This window comes from Mesoplodon bidens (genome assembly GCF_964165515.1).
Source record: "Mesoplodon bidens genome assembly, chromosome: 16".
Taxonomy (NCBI): Eukaryota; Metazoa; Chordata; class Mammalia; order Artiodactyla; family Ziphiidae; genus Mesoplodon; species Mesoplodon bidens.
Window position 1 is genome coordinate 73,668,056 of NC_138173.1, and position 27,513 is coordinate 73,695,568.

A 27,513-nucleotide genomic window follows, 5' to 3' on the forward strand; every position below is an offset into this window, starting at 1 on the left:
CAATTTTTTTTTTTTTTTTTTTTGCGGTACGCGAGCCTCTCACTGTTGTGGCCTCTCCCGTTGTGGAGCACAGGCTCTGGACACACAGGCTCAGCGGCCATGGCTCACGGGCCCAGCCACTCCGCAGCATGTGGGATCTTCCCGGACCGGGGCACGAACCCGTGTCCCCTGCATCGGCAGGCAGACTCTCAACCACTGCGCCACCAGGGAAGCCCATAATAAATTTTTTTTTTAAAAAAAGAAAAGACATCGTCACCACCTTGGTTAATTGTCTTCCCTCAGCTGCTATGCCTCTTAATTGCCTTTTGATATAAAAACTAACAGGAGCTTGAAGGCAATCTGGAGATTTCAAGGGATTTCCTTGTCTGCGTAGAGATGTCCATTTCCTCACCCATCAAATCCTTATTTCTGCAAAACTGTTCAGACGGAACCACAATAAAGAAGTCCCTTAGCTCCATTTGACTAAGAGATGTGCTCTGTAATTACAATGGGGGAGGCGTTTGAAACCAAAAGATCATTCTATGAGGCCAACTGTCACTGGAGGACTCCCCGCCAGCTGGCAGTGAGGAGGGGGGTAGAAAGCAAGGACTCAGGGTCGGAAGGACTTGGAAAAGCAGGAGGTTTGCCTCTCGGGTTGGCTGTGAGGCTCAGAAGAGGCAGTGGGTGTGAAGAAGACAGTAGCATGCCCAGCCAAGGCTCTGCACTCTGGCCATAGTTGTGAATGTTAATACAAACATGATTAGCATGTCTGGACAAGCTCTGGGCTCAGTGTAAGGAAGAAGACCTGGGTCAGGAAGGTTAACAGACAGATGACACTATCTAAATGTTAAGTGAATTGAACACATAGACAAAAGGGAAAAGAATCTCAAATGTTTAAGAGCAGAATTCAGAGGCGGCTTAATAAATCTGTGACGAACTGAACCCAGGAAGGCTAGCTTGAACTGGAGATGCCACTCACCCTGATGGGGAAATAGACTGCTCTTTGATGAGCTGTGTTTGCTCAATCTCTCCCTAAGCAAACTCTCCAACCTCTCTCTCTCTCTCTCTCTTTCTCTCTCCCTCTCTCCTTGTCTCTCTCTGTCTCTCCCTCTCTACCACCAATCACCCTCAACTCCGCCACTTCTCTGACTATAAAGCCGAGGCATCTGCTCTTATTTCTGCAGCCAGGCACCAGCTGCTCAATTTTACTATCAGTTGCCTTTTCTTATGTTTTTCCCTTAATCTATAATCAAGGTTCCTTGAGTTCAAAGCTCCGGCTGCTGGTGTATGCAGTTCAGGGCAATGTCAACCGTCTTTGGTAGCAATCCACCACTTCCGGTGTCCCCCTTGCCCTTGAAGACTGGGCAAGGCAAACACCCAACCAACATCTGCAAGGGCAGGGCCTACAGGGAAGAAGCAGCGATGCTCCAGGCATCTCTGAATCTGCAGATGACACAGGAGAGAACCTACTGCATGGTCGCGATCCTCAACACTGTCCTGCTGGAAGGTGCTGCCCTGTCCAAAGGCAATGAGCACAACTCCTAGCTACCAAGCACTGACCCTGCCGTGTGCCACTGCTCCGTCCAAGAGGTGTCAGTGAACCACCTAGGTATGGTCATCTTCATTTTATTAATAAAGGAAACAGGTTCACAGAGGTTAAGTGGTGTTCCCAAGGCTCCGCTGCTCATAACGATCTGAGCGGGGATTGAGAACTGCTCCATCCATCCTCAAAGCCCATGTTCTCTCCCCACTCCACTTTTTCTTAGCAAGACTTGTATCCTGGAAGCTCCCAAGTTTCAGGCAATCAATCATCTCCAGAGTGAGCTGTCAGCCCTTCTCAATAAATCTGTCATTTTTACTCCTGTGTCCTTGGCATGGCACGCACAGTGGGTGCTAAGAAATGTTTGCTGACTTCACACAGAGTCCCCAAAACATAAAAAGCTGAGAAATGAATGACATAAATCATAAACGCACTGTATATATATATATATATTGCATGCCTCTTTGGTATGCATTTTGTCATTTGACTCAGGCATACAGGGTACTAATTAGGGATCTTTGCGTGATTTTCATCTACAGTGTGCAAACCCCAAATAGTTTACTTTATGATTTAAGTTCTCAAGAAATAAAATGGCCCTACTATCTTCAGGATGACAGAAAACAGTTTCACTTCCTTTTAAAAGCAGGTCTAAAAGTAGTCATTATCTGAAATTACAGATGAGGAAAGAGGTACAGACAGGTTGACTGACTTCCCCAAGGCCACACAGCAAAGAGGCAGCAGAGATGGGATTTAAAATCAAGGTTTGTCAGGGACTTCCCTGGTGGCGCAGTGGTTAAGAATCCGCCTGCCAGTGCAGGGGACACAGGTTCGAGCCCTGGTCCAGGAAGATCCCACATGCCGTGGAGCAGCTAAGCCCGTGTGCCACAACTACTGAGCCTGCACTCCAGAGCCTGCATGCAGCAACTACTGAGCCCGCGTGCCACAACTACTGAAGCCCACGCGCCTAGAGCCCATGCAAGAGAAGCCACCGCAATGAGAAGCCCGTGCACAGCACCAAAGAGTAGCGCCCGCTCGCCGCAACTGGAGAAAGCCCGAGCGCAGCAACAAAGACCCAACACAGCCAAAAATAAATAAACACATTTTAAAATAAAGAAAGAAAGAAAATCAAGGTTTGTCAGATTCTTTGAACCACATAACCCCACACTACAGAAAGGTCTTCCAATGTTGAGCGCAACACAGTCAATCCTTAATCACCTCACACTGATGACAAATGAGTGACAACTTGAAAAAAAGACTATACACTTGAGTGACCTGCTGTGTTCCCAAAGCCCTGGATTTTGTTCGTTTGGTTCCACTTCTTTTATAGCAGGTTGCGTTGAAGTTGGGGTAAAGAAATACAACAGAATTGCGGCAAGCCCCATGAGAACTCTGAGATGGATACCAGCATGCAGAGGCCCCCTGATAGGCTGGGACGGGATGTTCCTTGGTGAAAGGACAGCTCCATGCGATGTGGTCAAAAGGTCCTAGAACCCTTGCTGCCAGCGAGTCACATGTGACCTTAGGCAAGTCACCTTATGTCTCCAGGTCTTTCTGTCTAGATGTCCACACAGTGAGGAGACCGACCTGAAGTCTGAAAGCCAGAACTGAATTCCTGCTCCACCTGCTGGAGAATCCTTCTGCAGTGTTCCACACAACCCTGTAATTTCCAGCTTGGGCTGTGAGCCCTGTTCCTGCTTATTGGCAGGAAAAAGAGCAAAGGACGGGTGCAACTAACGAGTGTCCTCTTGGTCTTCTGATCGATGAGATTCTCAGCGGGAGGGATCCAAGCTTGGATTTGCACTTGGGCTGCCTGGCTCTAGGTCCAAGGCTGGGGTGCCACATCCCGGCAGCCCAGATGACCCCCTACTTTAGTCCAAGAGTGACCCCTTTGGTCCGCAAGGATAAGGGACATTCGTATTTCTGCAGAGCCTGGGTGGGAAGACCCATGAGGACACCTGCTTCTCTGTGAGCCAAACTGGATGGCCCAGAATTCTCTCTGCTTCCAGCATTAGAATGATGCTGACACTCTCAGGGCTGCAAAAAAATATATGTTAACATTTGCTGCAATCTGTTTCTTTAACCTGCCTCTCAAGGAATCAGGGATATTTGAACTCAGTTTTAAAGGAAAGAAGGAGTTCAGAAAGAAACCAGCAGAGGACAAAAAGGAGGGTGACCTACCTCTCATCCCAGGTAAAGAGACCAGCAAAGGTATGGAGGGTAAATGAGCCTGGCCAGTTCAGATTATGTTGTCACATGTGCTGCAGAGGAGTGGTGAGGGGGTGTGCTGCAGTAGCAAGGGTTGATGGAGGTGTCAGAGAGCACTTACAGGAGCCGGGCGCTGGGGTGGACGCTGTCACATAAATTACACCATTCAACCCTGGCAGTCATACTGTTGAGGTACTCAATTTACAGGAGATGAACCTGAAAGTCAAGGTAAAACCAGCCCACCTGGTGACATGGTAGAACTGGGACTTGGACCCAGATCTGGGTGCAGAGAGCGCACTCATCCTCTCTACCACTCTGTCCTGCCTGAGTTCAGGCAATGGCTGGATTGTGATGCCATGAACCCTGACATGTGAAGACCTGGGGTGAAGGTGTGTGTGGTCTTACATTATGGGGGCAGGGAGGAGACAAGAGTGAACACTGAGTACAGTCCACCCACGCAGGAGTCAGGAGCCCACTGAACTCCAAACCAATTTAACTGGACTCCTAATACAGCAGAGGAGAAATGAGAAGCCTTAAAAGTTGTTGAGCCACACCCAAAGCAACAGGGCTGGCAGTGCTTTCTGGACATCTGTGTGATGCTTCTTTAGGAAAATGGTGGAAGGGAGATGACCTCGCATAAAACAGGGTGAGTGGTGACACTCTTACCTCCCAATCCTCCATAAGAGAGAACTCTACAGTTGAGATTTGGAAAGAAATATATATATTTTAGAATTATATATATATATATATATATTAGAATGACAGTCCTTCAACAAACCTTAAAAACACTTCGAGAAAAAAATAACATTGCAGAATGTTACTGAATCACAGGATATCTCAAAGGGCTCAGTGACCCATGGAGAGATAAGGGAACATCCCATAGTCAGGGACCTTCTGGTACTAGCCTCCAAACCAGTTCGTGGAAGAAAGACAATTCCAAGCCCTGCCTGGGACAGCTAAACCTGAGACCAGATTCCTCTGCACAGGATCTGCCTTTTATCAAGTTCTGAATCCTTATTCTGCATCAGATGTCTCTTCTTCTCTCCTATCATCTTTTTAAAAATTTATTTTATTGAAGTATAGTTGATCTACCATGTTGTGTTAATTTCTGCTATACATCAAAGTGATTCAGTTATCCATCCATATACATACTTTTTCATATTCTTTTCCACTATGGTTTATCCCAGGATATTGAATATAGTTCCCTGTGCTCTACAGTAGGACCTTGTTGTTTAGCCATCCTACATATAATAGTTTGCGTCTGCTCATCCCAAACTCCCAACCCATCCCTCCCCCACCCCCCTCCCCTTTGGCAGCCACAAGTCTGTTCTCTACCCTGACATCATCGGCCTCTGCTCCTGGTATAATGTGCTGTTGTGAATGCCTCCTACTCTTCTGCACATCCACACCTTTGCAGGTGTCACTCCCCTTCCTTGGGATGACAGCAGCCTCAAACACCTCCAGTTGTCCTCATTTGTCAGGACTCAAAACAAAGGCTCCCCGTCCCTGCCCCCCGACACCTGCAGAGTAGGGTACCGTCCATCACCCATCCCCTGTTCTCTATGTGCCTGGGGCTCCAGAGGGTCGGCTGGTGACACTGCATCTCCAATGCTGGCTCTCCAGGTGGACCTTCCCTGGTGAGGTCATGCCCTGTGAGGGGCAAGAATATCCTGCTCCTTCCTGTTCAGGCCAAAACCCCAGCACAATGCCTGGCACCCAGCAGTCCCTCAAAGCACCAATTAGGAAAGGATGAATACTTGGATTGTCCCTGCTTAACCCAAGACCCAGACCGTGAGCTCCTTGCTAGAAGAACATGTGCCTTATTGATTTCTACAGCCTATTTCTCTGACTTCTTCATTTGGGGGGATGAGTGAGTGACTCAGTCCTGAACCCACCGAGTTCTCGACCCTGGCCTCCAACCCATTCTGGCGATATTGCTCTGGCAACACTTTTGCATTTTCATGTCCCTCAGCCTTTGACTGTAGAGACCCTCAGAAAATATTCATCCATTCAACTGCGAGTAAACAGTCGGGAAAAAAAATGTGTTCATTGTGTACAATATAATCTTATTCTTCTTTAAAATGCTTCCATCAGTGTGTGTGCATGTTTGTGTACATATATCTGTATACAAATATAGATATATGCAGATAACACATATAAGATGGATAGTTCTGGAGATGGATGGTGGTGATGGGCACACAACCATGTGAATGTACTTACAGCCACAGAACCGTATACTTAAAAAATGGTTAAAAGGTACATTTTTGTCATGTGTGTTTACCACAATTGTTTTAAATGGGAGAAAACGGTGTTTGATAAATTGAATGAGTGAAGGAAGATCTGGCCACTTCAATAACCTCCAGAAGACGTCTGCCCTCGGACATAACTGGGCCCATGTCCCCTGCCATCGCCCCCTTCCGGCCCCTAAAGCATAAACATCAAGGTCTTAGCCCGTCATTCAAGCCCTCCCTCAGCAGGGAGGACATTAACCTCCCCAAGGAAGAAAAGGGGGAGGTGCTAATTATGCACCCTTTCGTTATGTTTTATAGTGAACCTTTAACAAATCCCTACTGTGCACTCTATGCTGTTTAACATGCAGGGGCTACAAAGTTATTTAAGACGTTCTTGGTGTTCTCAAGCCAGCAGATGTGAAAAGCACTTGGCCTGTCACTTAACTCTGTCATCGATTACCAGTGGGAAGGCCTGCAATGTGCCGAGCATGGTGCTAAGACCTCCACGTGTCTTCACCTACATGATTCTACAAGAACACCCTGAGATGCCTCTTCTTCCGATACACAGAATACAGACTGAGCTCAGAGAGATGACACCAGCGCTCTCTCCAGCTGGGGAGGGGCAGAGCCAGGATTCAATTCCAGACCCACAGTGAGCGGGTCCAGACGTGAGTGACAGACGAGGAAACGGAGAGCCAGAGGGTTGAAGTGTCTCCTCTGCAGCCACCGAGGGATGAAGGACCCGTCCCAGCAGCTCCTCCTCTCCCGGGCAGCAGGACCGTTCCTCCCTGCTTTGACCTCTGAGTGAGTGCAGCCAACTGCAAGGTCCCAAAAGGCACCGCCTCCTTCCAGATCTGGGAAGGAGGAAGGTGCTTTAAACTGTGTTTGTGCCAAAGAGTCCTCCAGGTGACTTTAAAGGGCCGTTGGCAATCACACTGTTCTTAGAACTCAGCCACGCAAACCCCTGGGAGAGGAGAAGACGTCTGAGAGTGCGGCTGAGCAGGAGACCATGACACTCAGCAGAGACTTCACTTTTAGCACGATGAGGTGGATAATTAAAGAACGACTCAGGGGAAGGACATGAGAAACGACAGAACCAGGGTCCCTCCCCCAAAGTCCAGAGTCCCCAGGTCTGCACGACAGGGTTCAGGCATGTCTGCTAGTCCATTTGTTTAAACAAGTGCGCACATGTGCCCACAAACATGCACATATGCAACCATGCATGCCCACAACAATGCATGCCACAGACGTGTGTGTGCCCATGCATGCCCACTAATGTAAGCACACATGACCACAGGCACGTGCATATGGAAACATGCATGACTAAAACCATACATGCTCACAAACACGGGTGCACACACCACGAATTCTCGCAAACATGCAGGCAAGAGATTCAGAAGCAAGTGCAATGACGTCTTTATGTTCATAGACCAGTAACCTTTTCTTCCTTAAGTTCCACGCTGCAATGACCTGCACTGATTCTTGTAAAGTGTGCCTGCATTTTTTTTTTCCTTTAAAAGTTTGCACCATGAAGAATAGTTGAAGAAGGTACTCACTGTTAGGGAGTATCCTAGGCACTGAGATTCATCAGTGACAGGAACAGATAAAGATCCCTGCATCTGTACAGCTTACATTTCAGCGGGAGGATCAAATAAATAAAAACATGGCAAACGAGTTATGTCCATGGTATGTTGAAAGATGATGAGGGAAAAGAGGGTCCCATTGGCAGAAGCTGCAGACTTCAAGTGTGATGAGAGAAGGTGACAAGAACAAAGACTTAATGGAGGTGAGAGGCTGTGCTTTGCGGATGTACTAGGGAAGAACGTTCCAGATGGAGGAAGATGCCCCAAAGGCCCCAGGTTGTGGGGGAAGATGTTGGAGGAAGAGGCAGGTGGCCAGATGTCAGGAAGGGCCTCATAGGCCATCATGAGGACTTGGGCTGCTGCCCTGAGGGAAATGGGGCGTCAAGTCACTAGTTTTAGGCAGAGAAGTGACACTCCCTGGCTTAGGTCTTTTTTTTTTTTTTCATAAGCAGATAATCACCATCTTTATTTATTTTTTAACATCTTTATTGGAGTATAATCGCTTTACAATGGCATGTTAGTTTCTGCTTTATAACAAAGTGAATTAGCTATACATATACATATACCCCCATATCTCCTCCCTCTTGCATCTCCCTCCCACCCTCCTTATCCCATCCCTCTAGGTGGTCACAAAGCACCGAGCTGATCTCCCTGTGCTATGCTAACACATATATATGGAATCTTAAAAAGAAAAACATGGTTCTGAAGAACCTAGGGGCAGGACAGGAATAAAGACGCAGACGCAGAGAATGGACTTGAGGACTCGGGGAGGGGGAAGGGGAAGCTGGGACGAAGTGAGAGAGTGGCGTGGCTTCGGTCTTAAAAGGACCCTCGGGCTGCTGTGTGGACCACAGAGGGAAGAGTGGGAACAGGGAGGAAGCAGAGACTAGGTAGAGGCAGTGAAAGGCATCCGGAGAGAGATGACAGAGGCTTGGGTTGGGTCTGGGGTATCTCGTGAACGAAAGTCAAAAGCATTGCCTGGATAGGGAGGGTGGGAGGGACGGAGACACAAGAGGGAAGAGATATGGGAACATATGTATATGTATAACTGATTCACTTTGTTATAAAGCAGAAACTAACACACCATTGTGAAGCAATTATACTCTAATAAAGATGTTTAAAAAAAAAAGCATTGCCTGAGGCATAAGTAGTGTCAAGAATGACTCTGAGGTTCGATTGTGTGTGGCTGCCTCCCTTTTCAAAGGGAGGTGCCCAGTGGGATACAATGGAAGATCCTCAATGGCCCAACGAGGCCATGCAGAATCTGGTACTTTTTAAATATATATAATTCATATATATATTCATATATAAAAATATAATTCATATATATATTCATAATAAAAGTATAATTTTTGAAAATATAATTTAAAGTCAAACAGAGAGAATATGGTTTAAGCATTGATACATGAATACTTGCTTTAGAAGAACAGAGGTGGTGCATAGTAACAAAAACTTATACACAGCCCTTTAGCTTCTTCTGTTGATGAAACAGCATTGCCGCTACCCAATCTAATACTGCAATGGCATAAATTCTCTATTCATTCAAGACTTTATCAAGGACAGAGATGATTAATAATTATATATATACATATATTTATTTTCTGGAAAGTCTGAGCAAAAGCAGTAACACCTAAGAGAATCTGGTACGAGTTCACCTTCCAGCAGCTGCAGTGGCCTTACTTCATTCTCTGGACTAAGTGTTCCTTCCTGGGGCCTCATGCCTGCCCTTTGTTCAGCCTCTTTCCTCCCACTCAAACTTAGCTATTTTTTAATTAACTTTCAAGTCTCCTTTTAAATGTTCCTTCCTCCAAGAGATCTCTCCTGAGCCCTCATTCTAAATGAGGCCTCTCCTGTCATATTTCCTACGGCCACCTGCACTTTACATCATAGCACGTATTTCATACCGAACTGGCTACTTAGAAAAGGGAGTTTAGATGTAATGACTGTCTCGCCCACTGGACCAATGTTCTGTGAGCGCAGGGACTGTTTTGCTCAGGTCATAACCATGAACATGGCATCCAGAACTGTGTCAACTACACAGTTGACCCTCAATAAATACTGTTTTATTGTTCAGTACATAGATGGGGAGGGTCCAAATATTTCAACCCAAATCGTCTATTTCTCAATAAGCTTTCATTGAGCTCCACTCTGTGCCAGCCCTGAGAGGCAAGCCTGGGAACCAGGAATGGATGGAATCCGGATGTCAGGCCCTTGGAGGTCATGGAGAGGTGGTCAGTGCTAGTGGTAGGACAAAGGAAAGCCTGGAGGAGCCTCCTGACCACGATAAGACATAAGAAAGTCTCCTGAGATAGGTGATATCTTAGAAGAGGCAAAAAACCTGAGCAGGAGTTAGCAGGGAGAACACTGCAGACAAAAAGGATGTTCCTAGCAGTCGTAGGGACAAATGCAAAGCTTGGAGGCAACAGAGCATACAAAATCCTGGCTAATTCCTAATGCACAGGGTGGCTGGGAGGCAAGTTAGCTGCCAGAATAACAAGAGGATTCCTGGTTGAACAATGTGTTGGTCCCTATATATTGATGCAAACCCCTTTGGAGAACTTGGTGATATTAACCCAGCTTCCTGTCTGGCTCTACCTCAAGCCCCTCCGTGCCCCAAACTACCCAATGATCAACCAAAACATCTGACACCTCAAAAGGAGCAGGGACCCCAATCCTTGACTCTCAGTCTTTCCTGAATTCTCCAAGGGCAAACCAGATTCTGCCACAGAAGACTTCCCCTATTGCTTTGCACAACGTCTACGGCCTCAGTTTCCCCATTTTAGAAGGTGGGTGTGGACTGGACTTGCCTCAGTTTCTGTGAAGATTAAGTAAGATCATGCAAAGCGCTCAGAAGAGGGCCTGGCATGTAGCAGGAGCTCGTAAATGCTCATCACAATCACACTGCCCAATAATGTGTGTCTGTTTCTACCACAAGGAGTTAGCAGCTCAACGGAAAGGTCTTGGGTCCATCACTTCTGGGTCCCTAGTATCTAGCACCATGACAGGCACATAGATGTTGATGAGTGAATACATAAATGAGCAAAAGAAAGAATAAATGAGCGAAAGAAAGAATAAATGAAGGGAGGTGATGACAGGTCTGCAGGAGGAAGACATCTTCTCCAAGAGGAGCTGGCTGCTCGCTGGGTAGATGGAAGTTTTCAGAACAGGACCCTGCTAATGCCATGTCCTTGTCCTCCCTGGTGCTTTCTAGACAAAAGAGTGGAAGTAGACCTCAGCTTTTCAAAACACAAAGCATCACTTCCTGTGGCATCAACGAACCACAAGCCCACGATTCGCTGTCAAAGTCAGAGGACAAAAGGGGTGACAATGCTTATAGGAAGTCTTGAATCCTTTGCACCAACATCAGGAACTATCACACTGAGGCTTGAAAGTCCTACAGGTCATCTCTGCTGGTGCATCGTGCATGGAAACCCAGGCTTCAGAAAGATCCCAAGAAAGAATAGCCAAAAAGGAATGGTGCCCACTTAGCACTGCACCCGCAGAAAGGGACAACTTGCTGCTTCTCCAGTGAACAGCCGTCTTGCAGTCTCCTGAGACTTTTTAATTGCTTTTTAGATAATCCAGGTAGCAGCCCTCAACCCACCATCTGCTCTGCTTACATGTCTCCAGGGGTTGGCTAGTTGGGACCTGACGCAGACACACCAGTCCTGGGAGAATCACAGACTAGTAAGAATTGGCATGACCTTAGAGACCCTCCAATCTATGTCATAACATACAGCCCGGCTCTGCTGAGCCCAGCAGTGTCAACTCAAATGAGGCCCATCACCTGTGTGACCCTCTGTTCTTTCACCTACATGATAGTGACAGAATCCTAGCCCTGACTTCATGGGATTGTCTGAAGAACTGAACGAGGTAATAAATACAAAGCCTAGAAGAGTTCCAGGTTCAGTGTTTAATAAATGTTAGCCGATACAGTGGTTACTACCTTTACTGTTGTTTTTCCAAAGGTTTTCAAGTAGATGCAATGATGCCCCCATGATATGACGAGCAGCCTAGGAGGTTGCACCCCGTGAAATGTCAACCAAACCAGTCCCACTTTTCCCTTTTATATATCAGGCTTTCCTTTAAGATTCACTCTGAGGAAAGGAAGTCAAAGGTTTTAAAAAATGTTCAAAGATTTCTGATCGAATACATCGTCACCTTCTTCTCACCAAATACGTAGCTTTCCAAGACTCTCAACCACCTTGACCCCATCTTCTTCAGAGGGAGGGCACCCATGATGCTCAAAGCAACCCTGCCCTTTGAAGATCTTTCCATTAGAAAACGCTTCCTGACATCAAGTACTTGAAATATTTCTTCCTTTCACTCCCAGGGTCTTAGTTCTGACCTTTGAAGAAACTAATGATGAATCTAATTCATTTTCCTGGGAGGCCATTAGTGACCCCTAAATGGTGATCACACAGTTCTGAATCCTTTCTAATTCATTCAATTACTCCTTGTTGGGTAGAGATGGGGCTTCATTTGCAGGCTTAGGGTACTCAGGTTTGTCAACACGCTTCCAGGTGTCCTGGATTTGATACATGGAGTGGAATTCAAAGTCCCTGAGGTCTGACCAGAGCAGAGAGGAGACACCAACACCCAGCTTCCCTCTGGCACTGGGATTGGACAATGCAAGTCAAGATGTTTGAGCTGGGCAGGTCCTTCTCAAGGTCTGGACTAATGAAACTTGTGAAATTACTGCCAACAGAATGAGTGGTGTATCTCTGAGTTTTCTTATTTCTTGAGTCCCCAGAAAGGCATTTGGAGGTAGGGGTCCGGATGTGGGTTTTGGAAGGGAAGCAGAGTGGCTTCTGAGAAAGAGCATGGGATTGGAAGTGAGACAGACTTGGAGTGGAACCATTAGCAGCCTACATGGCTTCAGTTGTTTTGTTTTACTGTTTGTCAAAGGCTGTTTGCCCATGTGTAAAATGGGAAATATAATATCTGCTTCTCCAGGATAATTAGATGAAATGATGGAGATAAAATGCCAAGTTCAGTCCCTAGGATACCTCAAGGACTAAGCTCGGGTTGATTCATTTTTTGTTTCTTTTTCTGTTTGTTTGTTTAATTCCCCAGTACGTACATAGGTTGGGCCACCTTTTACCTGTTTGATATATGCAGGATGAGAGGAAGAATGAATGGGGGAATGAACGGATGGTTATGTTGATAGACAGATGGACAAATTCTCAAGAGAGGTAGTTTTGTGGCCCCTTCTTCAGGCTCAGATAAGCAAAGTGGAGCCAGCAATGCAGAGCACGTACAAGACTATATCAGCTTCGCAGTGAGCCAGAGGCAGGCTGAAATCCTGGACTGACACTCACAGCAGTAAGGCTCCCTCAGGCAAACTGTACAATAACCATAATGATGATGATGATAAATAATACTTAGATAGCTCAAAATCATCGAGAACAATACACACACATGTAATCTTTTGTTCACAAAAACCATAGGAGGCAGATACTATCATTACCTGTTTTTCAGATGTGGAGAGATGAAGTCATTTGTCCAGGACCATATTGCTCTGAGGGTTTGGGACCGGGAAACAGACTCAGACACCAGAGCCCAAATCCCAGCCACTGAGCAAACTCCTCTGAACCTCCCTGTGGCCTCATCTAAGAAGTTTACTCATTCACATGATATCTCAAAGACATAAACTAGATATCCCACATGAAGTTCTTATTACAAAGAGGTGGTAATAAATGTTACCTGTTTTCTTCACCTACATCAACATTCATTATTTCCGTATTATTCAGAAGAAGGTTTCCAGACAAAAAGGACACAAAGCAATGCACCATTCCCCCGCACCAATTAACTCCAACTTTGGACAATTTTGCAAATCTACCCTTTTGATGAATGGATGACAGCATGGGGGAAAGAGCAATCTCCTAGGGATGTTCTTTAGAACACTAGTATCACACAGCCCACTCCACGTGTGTGCACACCTGCACACACACACATACTTGTGCATGCACATGTGCACACATCTGTGATATGATGAGTAAAGAAATATTGTTGCAAGGAAAATCCCAAGACAGCACTATGGCAGGCTGCCACTAGGGACTAAGGTTCCATGGAACACACTTTGGGATTTTTTTTTTTTTTGATTGTGAGAAAAAAGGTCTTGATTAGGAATCAGGAAATCTGAGACCCTGAGCGGATTCTTCCACTGCCCAGCTGCCTAACTACTGCAAGGCAAAGTACCCTTTCTCTGCACTCAGTCTCCTTATTTATATAGTAAGTAAACTTGAAAGAGTTGATGGGAGAGCATTCCATGAAATGGGAACAGCCAGTGCAAAGGTTCCATGCCCGACATTATCAAGAAACTACAAAGAGACTATTATGAGGACTTCCTTGGTGGCACAGTGGTTAAGAATCCACCTGCCAATGCAGGGGACACGGGTTCGAGCCCTGGTCTGGGAAGATCCCACATGCCGCGGAGCAAATAAGCCCGTGCGCCACAACTACTGAGCCTGTGCTCTAGAGCCCGCGAGCCACAACTACTGAGTCCACGTGCCACAACTACTGAAGCCTGCGTGCTTAGAGCCCGTGCTCCACAACAGGAGAAGCCACCGCAATGAGAAGCCTGCACACCACAACGAAGAGTAGCCCCTGCTCGCCACAACTAGAGAAAGCCCGCGTGCAGCAACGAAGACCCAACGCAGCCAAAACTAACTAAATAAATAAATAATTTTTTAAAAAAGAGAGAGACTCTTATGGCAGGAGGTGAGCCAATGAGGGAAAGAGTAAGTCATTCTGGCTTTGTTCATAGTAAATTGGAGAACAGAGAGTTAGAACAGAGGAACATCACAGTCTGACTTATGCTTTGCAAGGACCATCTGGCTTCTGTGTTGTAAGGGGGCTAGAGATGAGCAAGGGTAGCATCAGGGGGATCAGATGGGGAAGATTATTGTGCAAATCCAGATGGGACAGACAGGACGGTGGCTAGAACCAGCACATTAGCGATAGAGGTGAGAAATATCATATCCTGCATAAATTTGGAAGATAAAGCCAATAAGATTTCTGGATGAAGTGGACACAAGGTATGAGGGAGAAAGAAGTCACAAATTGCTCTAAGATGTTGGCTTCAACCCCTAGAAGGATGGAGTTGACTGAGATGGGGTTGTTTGATGGAAGAGGTTTGGGAGGGCAGGAGATCAGGTTTTTGGTTCAGATAGATCAAGTTTAAGATGCCTTTTAGCAGCAAGATGACAATGGATGGAGAACACCTACCGCACAAGTCTGAAGTATGGAAGAGAGGAGAAATTGATGACATAAACTGCGAAGCCAGTGGCTCATAGGTGGTATTTAAATCCATGGGACCGGGTGACCCAGGAAGTGAGTGTAGAAAAGCACTGCCAAATTGATTGGTTAAAAACTGAAATACTGAAAGGAATGTATTTTAATAATAGACAATAAATATCAAGAGCCATGCACAGTCTTCTATCTGCCATTTATTCTTTGTATTCAGTAAGTACAGCTCAGCCTATAAATCTTGGGCCCCTCCTGGACCCAAGGTATCCATTCATCTTCTCTCCTTCCCTCTCCCTCCTCTGTCTCTAAACACTTGAGTGTAAAGATTTATCTCAGTTGGGGCAGACACAGGCCGGAAGAAATCCCATTGTGGCATCTATGCCTATGCCTAATCCTTATTGCTCAATCTGTTGTGTCAATACCCTGCCCTGTGAGAGTATTAGGAACTTTCCCAGCTACAAATAAAGGACATTGGGGGCTTCCCTGGTGGCGCAGTGGTTGAGAGTCCACCTGCTGATGCAGGGGACACGGGTTCATGCCCCGGTCCGGGAAGATCCCACATGCCACGGAGCGGCTGGGTCCGTGAGCCATGGCCGCTGAGCCTGCACGTCCGGAGCCTGTGCTCCGCAACGGGAGAGGCCGCCAACAGTGAGAGGCCCGCGTACCACAGAAAAAAAAAAAAAAAACCCACCTCTAGGGAGCACTCTTCAGCACTGTGGCATTTCCCAGGGATGCCATGATCTTTATCATCCCCAGGCCTTTGCACATGCTGTTCTCAATGACTGAGATTCCCCTCCAGCCTTCACCCGACTAGTAGAACCCCCGTCTCCTGGGTAACCTGTCGTGATGCCTCCCGAGTGAGGAGACGGCATCCCTGTCCTCCCTCAGCACCTTAGCACCTTGTCCCTGCTTTCTTGTTCCATTTCTGACATCACTTTATTAACTTACATCTCTTTCTCCCATGGCACGTTGGAAACAACTTGAGTTCATGGCTCTTTCTCAACGTTCTGCCCAGAATTCCTAGGACAGAGCCAACAAGAACAAGAGCTCAAAGTCTCCAGAATGGGTAAATTAATGAGGAAATAAATAAAAGAACAAGAGACGACCCTGGGTCTGTTTTACAAGGGGCAATTTGTGCAAGGGTTGCATGGGAGGCATGCTACATATTCCTTCTTGAGAAAGATGACAGTAGAGGAAGCTTTAATGGGTAGAAAAAGGGGGGGGCAAGAGGTCTTCTCCGAGGAATCTATTTATGGAAAGATCTTTTGTCAAAGAAGTGTGAATAGATTTGGTTAAGCAAATGCCTCTGGGGTCTGTCAGTCTTTGGCTGGAAGTATTCAATTCCCAGTACATCATCCCCTGATTATTCAAGGAAAACATCCAGATAGGTGCCAGGCAACCAGGAAAGGAAGTTTGAGCAGGAGGGAAAGCCGTGCTCTGTAGTTGTGTTGTTTGCAGAAGTGCAAGCGTTTGAAGAAGTTGGAGGCAGGTGCAGTCATCGTAACATCTGAACACCCTTGTCTGCCCAAGCCAAACAAAACGTGCCTCGTGAAGTAGAAAGCAAATGCATGGACTCTGGGGTGCAGGCATCCCCGCAAGAAACCCTCCACCTGGCCACCTGCACAATGTGCAAAACTGAGCCAGACTTGGAACCCATGTCAGGCTCTGCTTCCTCTATGATTTAGGGATAATACTACATCCCTTGTAGAATTGTGGGGTTACGTGAGGCTATTTGTAATAATAATTTTATAATTTTCTACTCCAAATAAATTCTGGTTGATTCTAGTGGGATGAGACATAAAAGTTTCATGCAATGACACTAAAGAGATTTTTTCAGAGACAGCATAGAATTTCACCCTTTCTGGGAGCACAGCATGCCAATGAAAGCAAAGTTCTGCCTACTTTTAGGAAGAGCAGCAAAGAATCAGCCTTCCAGGCATGTCTTTTCTTTTCCCAAACAGTAACTGCAGTGACCTGAGTGCCAATTCCTGGGATCTGTGAGGCCGTGGAGACCCAGACATCAGTGACGTGGGAGATTTTTAGATTCCCACTGTTCACAAATGCTCCTTTACTCAAAAGGTGGAGATTCCCTGCCTGATGCCATGAAGATTCTTAATCAGTGTTTAATTCCTCTGAGCTTTGTAAAATGCCTTCTGCAGAAGTCTAAGATGAGATGGAACAGAGATTTGAGATTAAACAAGGACTGTTAGGGTGACGATCCTTTCCTCCCTCACCCTGTTGGATGATACAAGAGCTTGGTCAAGCAGAGTATTCATCTTCATCAACATTACCAGGGGCTTGGAAGGAAGACACGTGGGAAAAGTCCTTCATTTTCAGGGTGTCCTGTCTATATTATCAAGAGTGAAGTGTTTCCTAATCATTCAAGAACAAAAATGTCATGACAACTGTAAATAATGAAATGCATTTTAATATGTAAAAAAATAAAAGAAGCAAAATGTCCCCAAATTGAGCACTGGTTAAATAAATTATGATGGAGTCCTATGATGGAATTCTTTGCAGCTATTAAGCATGTTTTAAAGGGACATAGAGGGTGATGAAAAATGTTCACAACCTGGAAAGAGAGAAAATAGAGAACAAACTAATATATTAGATTTTTGTAAAGCAAAACACATGTGCATATGAAATACTGTCTACCTGGTGTAAAAGGAGAGAAAGAGAGATACAGGTAGAAAGAGAGAGAGAGAGAGAGGGTTCTGATTACAAAAGTGATATGTATATTGTGAAAAATAAGGAAAAGTACAAGGATGAAAATGTCACCATAATTCTTTCACTAGGCAAAACTATATGTGTGTGCTATTGAAAGTTTATTTTTTTAATTTTTATTGGAGTATAGTTGCTTTACAATGCTGTGTTAGTTTCTACTGTACAGCAAAGTGAATCAGCTATACATATACATATATTCTCTCTTTTTTGGATTTCCTTCCCATTTAGGTCACCACAGAGCACTGAGTAGAGTTCCCTGTGCTATACTGTAGGTTTTCATTAGTTACCTATTTTATACATAGCATCAATAGTGTATATATGTCAATCCCAACCTCCCAGTTCATACGTTTGTTCTCTACATCTGTGTCTCTATTTCTGCTTTGTAAGACCGTCTATACCAATTTTTTCAGATTCCACATATATGCATTAATATACGATATTTGTTTTTCTCTTTCTGACTTCACTCTCTATGACAGCTATTGAAAGTTTAAAATGAGAAGATGATGAAATGCATTTAAAATTGCTTTTGAGCAACATTTGACAACAGTTGGGAATGAAACCAGAGCAGTTAAGGACTTCACTCTCTTATATCTTCTACTCTGACCCAAGATCCACTCAAAGACCCTTCTAGAAAAGAAACATGCTATAGTTCAGTATACCTCTATTGACGATTGTATCTCACGAGTTTCCCTAAAGCTATTATTTCTTTAGATATGTACTGTGTATTGGAAAGTTAGTAAGAGAGTAGATCTTAAATGATCTCACACACACACACACACAATGGTAACTATCTGAGCTGAGGGATGTCTGGACTAACCATACTGTAAGCCTTTCATGATATATACATATATGAAATCATCACACATACACCTTAAACTTACACAATATTATACATCAATTACATCTCAATAAAGGCAGAAGGACTGTGGCATTTTCACTTTATAGATTCCAAAAATGAGATAAAGAACAGAAAGCAGAATTTCCCCCATTGAGGCCAATACAAGTCAGCATGGAGTCCATTAGGTTTCCGACTGGCAAGGAGACCTCTTCCTGGGAGATCAGTAGTGATGAATTTAAATAGCTGCCTATAATATAAAAAGGATCACCCAGTCCAGAGTCCGACCAGGCCAGTGGTCTGCTCCAGCCCTGGCACTGACCAGCTGAGGACCATCTGGTGCAGAGTTTGCATTGTAATCAATGGGACAGAGAGGCCAGAGAGGGCTTAACACACTTTGGCAGCACTGCTAGGCCTAGCTCTCTAACTAGATGCTTTACAAATATCACCTCATGACTTCTAATAGAGATCCTGCAAAACAAGTACGGAAACCGAGAAAGTAACTCGCCCACGGGTACCCGGCTAGTTGCAGAAGATGTGGAAATAGATCCAAGGTCTCTGTCTCTTAGACCAGATCTGGGTCTCTGCTCTGCCCTCTACACCACGTCCATGACCACATTCCCTGTCGTTCTCCTTGAGAGGCCTGAGCGAGGACCATTGTGAGCACAAAACTAGAAAGGGCCACACTCTTCAGTGGCTTTCTGTTCCACCTTTATTCCTCCAGGAGGTTATTAGGCCCTGTGGGTGGTTCTGAGCTCACCAGAGACATTTTAATCTCTGCAGGCCAACTCTCAGCCCCCTGGAAGGAGCTTTTCTTTACAGATCTGCTGAGCATGTCCTCAGCCAGGGGTTAAGAGGATAAAAGGCTTAAAGCAGCAGGCTTATGAAGTCACAGATTCAAAGGGAAATAAAAAGGAAAAAAAAAATGGGACGGGGTAATTGTTAACAGGAATGTGGATTTGCTAGAAAAATAATCCAGAAGGTCCATCTACATAAGCCCTTGGGTAACTGACGTCTGTTCACTCTCCATAGGAATAATTATTAAAAATGCCCTTTTAGTGCTCGCTTCGGCAGCATATATTCTAAAACTGGAACTATACAGAGAAGATAGCATGGCCCCTGCACAAGGATGATGCACAAATTCGTTAAGCGTTCCATATTTCTGAGGTCTGATGACACACACACACACACACACACACACACACACACACACACACACACACACACACACACACACACACACACACACACACACACACACACACACACACACACACACACACACACACACACACACACACACACACACACACCCCTTGAGTACTGATGTTTCCCAGAGAGGCCTATATGCCGGAATATGTAGCCAAGAAGTAAAACTTAGCAAAGTAAAAATATTTGAATGGAGACTTCTAAAGATGGTGAGAGTTAAATTGCTTCAAAGAAGGACATTGAGACAAATATTTGAGGGACATAAATCCCTTTATTAGTGTCAGTATATTACTGGTTCTTAAATAGCAGTTTTACTAAAGAAGCCACATTTATAATAATTATATTCTTTTTTATCCTCAGTATTACTTAAACAGATATTAAAAATAAAAAACTTATTGTGGGGAGAAAAAATGCCATTTTATGGGGAAAGAGATATCAAATTTTGATGAAAATAATAATCATGGAATTTCACAGAAAGACTCTTAAAGATCATTGAGCCTATCTACCCTCCTTGTGCTAGATGGAACCCTTGGCTGCAAGTGATAAAAATCCCAAATCAAACCATGTATAATCCCCACTCCCTTTCAAAAGGGTAGGAATGAATGAAAAGGCTCGCAACATATTTTTTTTTTTTTTTTTCTTTTTGCGGTATGCGGGCCTCTCACTGTTGTGGCCTCTCCCGTTGCGGAGCACAGGCTCCGGACGCGCAGGCCCAGAGGCCATGGCTCACGGGCCCAGCCGCTCCGCGGCATATGGGATCCTCCCAGACCGGGGCACGAACCCGTATCCCCTGCATCGGCAGGCGGACTCTCAACCACTGCGCCACCAGGGAGGCCCGCAACATATTTTAATAAGAGAAGTAAAGAAAAGGATTGTTTCCGACAGAACCAGACAAATCAATGAATTGCTCTCTGGCAAGCAAAGATAACTGTATTTCTGAGTCTATTACAGCACATCAGGGCTGGTTAGCTGATTTCCCAGGGAGCTTAGCTGTCACTGGGCATCAGTCCACAGTGGGGATGTCAGGGCATAAACACAAGATGGGATTTTCTTTCAGGAATCACTTAACTTGGGAGCCAACCATTTTCACTCTGGTAGAGACAAGGCAGGTGAGTTTGTTCTAAGGGGATTTCAATCCTAACATTTCTACGCGCATTGGACCTTCCACATAAGATCTGATCATATTGATTATAGTTCTTTTTTGTGCAACTATTCTGTGGGCAGGACAGAATTTATACGTAAAATCATCTAAAACCTCTGAGTAGGGAAAATTTTCTAAATGACCTTGTAGAGAACGGGTGGAGGAAAGACAGGAGGTGAATCTGAACATCAAACAATGAAAACCTTCACTCAGGAAGAAAATCACTTTGATTCAGAGCCTTGTCTTGAGTTAAGACTGAAAATGAAATCTGAATTCATTTTCAAGGACAAATGTTAGCTCCCTTTCAGCTAACACTATTAGAAATGAAGGTTCATGCTCTCATAAGCAGGCATGAATTATTAATATATTAATGACTTACACGTATCCAGGCAATGGGTTTTATAATTAATTGTTCACTTAAGCATCTCCTTATGAGAAAATTATTGTAAATGAAATAATAGCTTCCCTTTTGCTTTCTGGCTCCCAGAACCCATGCTAGAAAGCCAGGGTGGCATCTCTATAGGTTCCTGAGCAGAAGGCATGTGCAAAGGCATGTGTTAAGATCCAGTCTCCTGTTGGGGAAGAAGAGATGTCACAACCGTATAATGAAAGAAGAGATTTATGTCTCTTTTTCTTAACGATAAAGAGGTTATCAACAACAGAGTGATGTATATGCACTTAGTTCTAATCCAGTCATTCTCAACCTTGGGGTTACCTGGGGAACTTTAGAAAGTGCTGATACCTGGGTCCCACCCCAGAATTTTTTTATTTTTAAATAAATTTGTCTGGAGGGTGGATTTTCCAGTTCTCCGGATGATTCTAGTACACAGCCTAGGTTGATATTTTCACAGAGACTTTTTCAACAGTGCTTCCTGTGCTTTTCAACCAGAACCACCTGGAGAACATGTTTAAAAAATGGTTTCCAGGGCTTCCCTGGTGGCGCAGTGGTTCAGAGCCTGCCTGCCGATGCGGGGGACGCGGGTTCGTGCCCCGGTCCGGGAGGATCCCATGTGCCGCGGAGCGGCTGGGCCCGTGGGCCATGGCTGCTGAGCCTGCGTGTCCGGAGCCTGTGCTCCGCGACGGGAGAGGCCACGGCAGTGAGAGGCCCGCGTACCACAAAAAAAAAAAAAATGGTTTCCTGAGCTTCACAACCAGAGATGCTGACTCAGCACATCTGAGACAGGTTCCGAGACCTTGCATCTCTCAACAGCCCCCAGGTAATGGTGATGCTGCTGGCCCATGGGCCGCACTCTGAGTAGCACTGATTTAAATAGTACACTAGGAATCAGGGACTGTTTTATCTTTATGACTATCATTTAATGAAGATCCATGTGACCCCATACCTAAGCTGTTCTTGATCTGTCAGGGTGCACCAGGCTCTATGCTGGGCACTGGCCATATGAAGTCACGTAAGATGGAGTCCTTAGCCTGAAGGAGCTTGGATCCAGTTGAGAAGAAGATAAAGCCACACATGACATCACTATCATTCCCTTTTGCAGCCCAGCCCTCCCCCCACAGCAATCTAAGAAAGTTTGTGGCAGTTGACATTAATATCTCTATAATCACACGTCCAGTAAAAGATAAGCTGGGATGAATTCTATAACCCTCTTACCCCCATCCACTTCTCCATTCCTACTCTTCACTGCACTTTGGTCTTTCAGGTTGGCTCTGCTTCCTGACACCGCTGAGCCCTTCCGGTCCTGCCCTTCCAGGTCTTCTGCTCGGCCAACGGCCGCCCAGCATTCAAATGATAGCTTATCTCCTACCAAGACATCTTCTCTGACTCTGCCCACAGACTGGCTTCCTGCTTTTGTTTCACAGCACAGCACCCGAATCTGTCTTTGTTATAGACCGTATCACACACCAAGGTCATTTTCTATGTATGTATCCATCTCCCTCATTAGCTGGTAAACACTTTGAAGGCAGAATATCTTTCATCTTCATCCTTATGGAGCCTATAACCCAATAACGTATGCTGACTAGTGTTTGCGGTCGTGCGTGTGTGAGTGGATGACAGAATAAAACACATGAGGTACGCTTTAGAAACAGGGAGAAGAGGGATTCATAAAAACCGGGCTGAGTACAGTAGGAGAACATCAATCAATATACAGAAGGGGTTTGGAGAGGAGGTTATATTTGAGCGGGAACGTGCAGAGGGTAGAATTTTCAAGGCAGATATTGGGGGGGAGGGTCAAGAATGGTCTGAGTACAGACAGTAAGATGGAGGAAGTTTAAGTTCAACCCATTCAGTCTCTGAGCACTGGGCTGAGGAGTGAGAAAACGAGATGGTCTCAACAACCCTTTGGGGTAATAACTCTTCTAATAGTGTTAAGGGTGGATTGGAAGCCAGGATTTACTAGTAGAAGCGACAATTTAGACAGCATCTACTAGATACCAGGTTCCATGCTAGCTGCTTTGCATATATTAATTAATGCAACTAGTGCCATAACCATTCCGATTACCCCACAAGATAGACTTCGTCATCACCATTTTAGAGTGATAGCGGTTTTAAAGGGACATGTTCTCAGAGCTTATAAGTGGCAGAGCTTAGCTTCAGAGCCAGGTCCGACTCCAAAGCCAGGCTCCCAAGTGCCTCCCTGCCCCTGCCTTTTTATCAGGATGAGTCTCACTGCCAAGTACAGGGGTGACAATTCATGATGCTTTTGACTGGTTTCAGGAGATGCTTTTCCGTTGAGAATTCACCTCGGTCAACACAGACCTGGCATAAATGCAAGTTGACTGTTCAAAGCAAACGTCACCAAAAAGCAGTATACATTCTGGGACTAGAAAAACTATTGACAAATATAAACGTGCTGTCAGCAAGTAACTCCCTGATCAGGGCAAATCCTCATTCAATATTCTCAGTTCTGTATCCATGCGGTTCCAACACAACATCTCACAAGAAATCAAGAAGGGGTGTCTATCTGGGCAGATGGGGTAAATGAGCTAGCACATTTGTAAAACAGGCCCATAGGCACTGCTCCTCAACTGGAGAAGCCAGGTGGAACCTGGATGACCACAGCCAAATGCAATCCAAAGAAGGGCGCTCTCCTCCCTTTGCAAGCCCCAGCTCTGATTTCTACCATCCCAAGGACAGTATGGAGCACACATTTAATCATATATCCTCACACCCCCCAAAAGGGGCCAGCTTCCCCAAATCCCATCTTCCTTCACTTTAATGACATCAGGAGATCATCCACTTTCTTTCACCCAGGCTCCCACCTTGCCTACTGGGTCTGGACTGAAGCTATCACATTCCCACAGAGTGCTTGCTAGGAAAGTAATTACATTTCACCATCCTCATGGCTCCTGTAGGGTTCAGAGTGGAAAATTCCTTGGCCCTTGAGCATCAGGGACCACGCCTGTCAGAAACTCCCCTGGCAGATGCAGAATCCTGGCTGGCATCATGCCCAGCCTGTCCACAGCTCCCTGTAGGCAGAATCCAGGGGGCTGGGGACCATTCACGTCAAGGTCTTATTGCACATGGGACCTTAGAGATCCTAGCACTCCCTCCACCCCCGAGAGGTCTAATCGCCTTCATCCAAAAGATGCCCTAGCTTGTTCATGGAGGTAGCTCAAATGAAACCCACCCTCAAGCAAGTTTGATCACACAGTTATGCCCTCATCCACATCAAAGTGTGTGCCTAGATTTCCACACTCCTTGACACCATGAAATAGTAGCGTTAAGAGCTAGAAGAAAGTTGTGAGAGTTCTCCTTGCTCTGCTAGATGGACCAGTGGTCTCCAACGTTGATTTGCATGTTTACCAGTAAAAACATTTTTGGGCATGCAACCCCAATATATGTATATTTATTTATAAATCATATACATGTACAGTTCTACTTGTATATAGTATGCATTATAAACACAAGAAAAGGTATTTTAAAAGATTAGATAAGAAATGTGATAATTCATATTTTAAAAATAATTAGTTTATGTATTGATGGAACACATAACTTTTGTAATATATACATACACAGTAATAAAATTATATACATAACATATATAATATATTATATATACAGTGGTAATATATATACAGTAATATACAATAATAAAATTATATATAATATATTATGCATGTTAAAATACATATATATATATATATACATAGAACAGTGATTCAGTGGTCTGGTTTTAATTCAGACTAATTCAACATTAGACTTTAGCAATGAATGCAGCTAAACGAGATGCTTCCCCAAACCACATAGATCTGGAAAGAAGAAAAGAGCACCACAGGCTTATCGAATAATTCATGATTTCCATATTCATTTTCAACCTCCCTTACCGCCTGCACAGGGCTCTCTTTGTGTTCTGGATGTGCCATTTTGAAATGTCTTGTTAACGATGACGATCTCATACAAGCTTTAGTCAATATCAGCTGGTCAATATACAGTTCAGATGAGGTACATTATTAATAATTATGGTTACAAATCCATATGTAAGTGCACATATCTCAGTCTACTTAGTGTTGGGCTCGGATGAACTGGTGATTCCATCTCAGTGTGGGACTTAGTGAGATCATGCATGTAAAATGCCAAATTCAGAGTATATCCTGAAAAAGTAGGAGCAGCTATATTTTAATTGTGTATTTAAAAAAGACATTGTAAATTCTCAGTTTTTGAGAGACCTGGGTACAGGTTTTATGATATGTGGTTTGGGGAGATGGCCCCTAGACATATTGATCCTACAGACACCTTTCTTATCAGAGCTACCCAGGCAAGCTTCATTTCCAATAAATTCACTTTCCTTTAACACTGACTGACAGATTTAATGGAAAGAGAAAGTAGGAAGAGGCGCAGGAGGAGAAATTAGAGAGAAATTAGCATTTCCTGGTCTTCGTCAATTTATGGCTAATTTTCAAATGCACTAAAAGTTTGGATTTTCCACTTGGCAGGAAAAATAATACAAATTCTTTCCTCATTAACCCAAAATTCCCTATGACCCGTCCTCACCACCAAGGTCTGCCAGAGAAAAAACAAAACAAAACAAATATGTAAACAAATACAAATAGTGAAAGCATACTCACCCTCTCTGAAAGAGATCCACATTATAAAATTTATGTAGCTCTACAGAAAACTCAACCGTGCCTTGTACTTCAGACATGATCTTTTTGGTTCATTACCTAAAAAACAAGAGGGAAATGAACAGCTTGAGGTCACATCAGCCAAACACAGAAAGCCTGGGCTTCTACAACTGGAACTCAAACAGCACTGACTTAGGTGGACAAGGGTATCTGACCAACGGGACCATGACGTGTCCACTGGGCACCATCACCCAGGGGTTCCTATTATAGGAAAGACACAGAGAGATGAAGTAACTTACAGGATGTCACACAGCTCACACCTCCAAGAACTGGGACTCAGACCCAGATACACTCATTCTAAAGCTGGGCTAGTTCCCTGCCCTTCCTCACCTGTCAGCACCTGGAAGCACTGGCACCCCAGCTATGAGCACATGCTTCATGGCCAACAGAGAAGGAATCCCCACTCCTCCACTCTCTACTTGTGTGACCTTGAGCAAGTCAACTGAACCTATCCCATCCTCAGTTTCCTCATCTGTCACAGGAGGACTGGTAATGGCATATAACTCTGATAGACAATGGGGAGATTAAATAAATCTGCCACATAGAGCACTTTGCACAGTTCCCAACGTGTAGTAAAAAGTTCATAAATGTAAGAGACAATTAGTAATGATTAATAATAATGAATGAAGATGGTTCTATCATTGTTAGTATAAACGTAGCCTCTAAAGATCTAAGGTGCCTGGAGTGCAAGGACAAATGTGTTTTCTACTGAGCAGGGGAAGCCAAGGCAGTGGGCGCTATCGCCAAGCAGATGCTGAACCCAACGTGACAGGTTGTTGATTTTCCAAGCCAGGAGACCCTGGGCCAATAATAAGAAGGTTGGACAGGAAAGATGAAAGGGTACAAAATTAAAATATTCCCAGTCTAGGATGAGAAACAAATTGACAGGGAGACTCAAGGCAGGATGGATTTTCTGAGGATATGAAATCACCTAGATATCAGAGATTTGGAGGAAGGAAAAGCAACTGACTTTTACTGAGCATTTACTGTATTCTTGGTGCTGCATTTTTTTCTTTTTTTTTTTTTTTTTTTTTGCAGTACGCGGGCCCCTCACTGTTGTGGCCCCTCCCATTGTGGAGCACAGGCTCTGAACGCGCAGGCTCAGCGGCCATGGCTCACAGGCCCAGCCGCTCTGCGGCATGTGGGATCTTCCCGGACCAGGGCACGAACCCGTGTCCCCTGCATCGGCAGGTGGAATCTCAACCACTGCGCCACCAGGGAAGCCCGGTGCTGCATATTTTATGTGAGTCATCTGATTCTGTCCAAGAAGAATGTTGTGCTAAAAGTTCTTGCCCCATAGGGCAGACAAGGAAAAGGATCAGAATGTCTCCAACCTGGAGCCCCTTTGTGACTCCAGAATATTCTAGTGGTGTGTACTTTTGGTAAGCAGCCTCAGTTTACTACCATGTGTAATGGGACAGTACAAGCTACCTAGGAGGAGGATAGGAGATAATTACTTGCAATTCCTTGCAATTGAGCAGGTTCTGGGGGAACTAGAAGGTTCTAAATAGGTAGCAGCTGGCATGATCTTGGGGAGGGGAGAGAATAAGAGGGGGGTGGGGGGAGTAAGAGGAAATTTGGTCTCTCCTAGCTGGCAAGCGGTGATCGATACCTAAGTCTCCTTTCAAAGCCCCTCTTCTTTCTGCCCCCAAGACACCTTGAGAGCCAGACCACCATCGCTGGGGTTCAGAGCACAACTTCACTGCAGCTGATGGGGCCATGCTCAGCCA

The 27,513-nt window shown here is 44.9% G+C and overlaps 1 protein-coding gene across 1 annotated transcript in view; it reads right to left on the reverse strand.

The window, feature by feature from the left end:
* Nucleotides 1-25,803, reverse strand: part of FAM135B (family with sequence similarity 135 member B) — a gene marked incomplete at both ends in the record, with an annotated part of 167,716 nt that extends 141,913 nt beyond the window's left edge. Inside the window, one exon of the mRNA XM_081258770.1 lies at nt 25,727-25,803. Coding sequence (XP_081114896.1) covers nt 25,727-25,803 — 77 coding nt within the window. The remainder of the gene's footprint in view (nt 1-25,726) is intronic.
* Nucleotides 25,804-27,513: the final 1,710 nt, after the last annotated feature.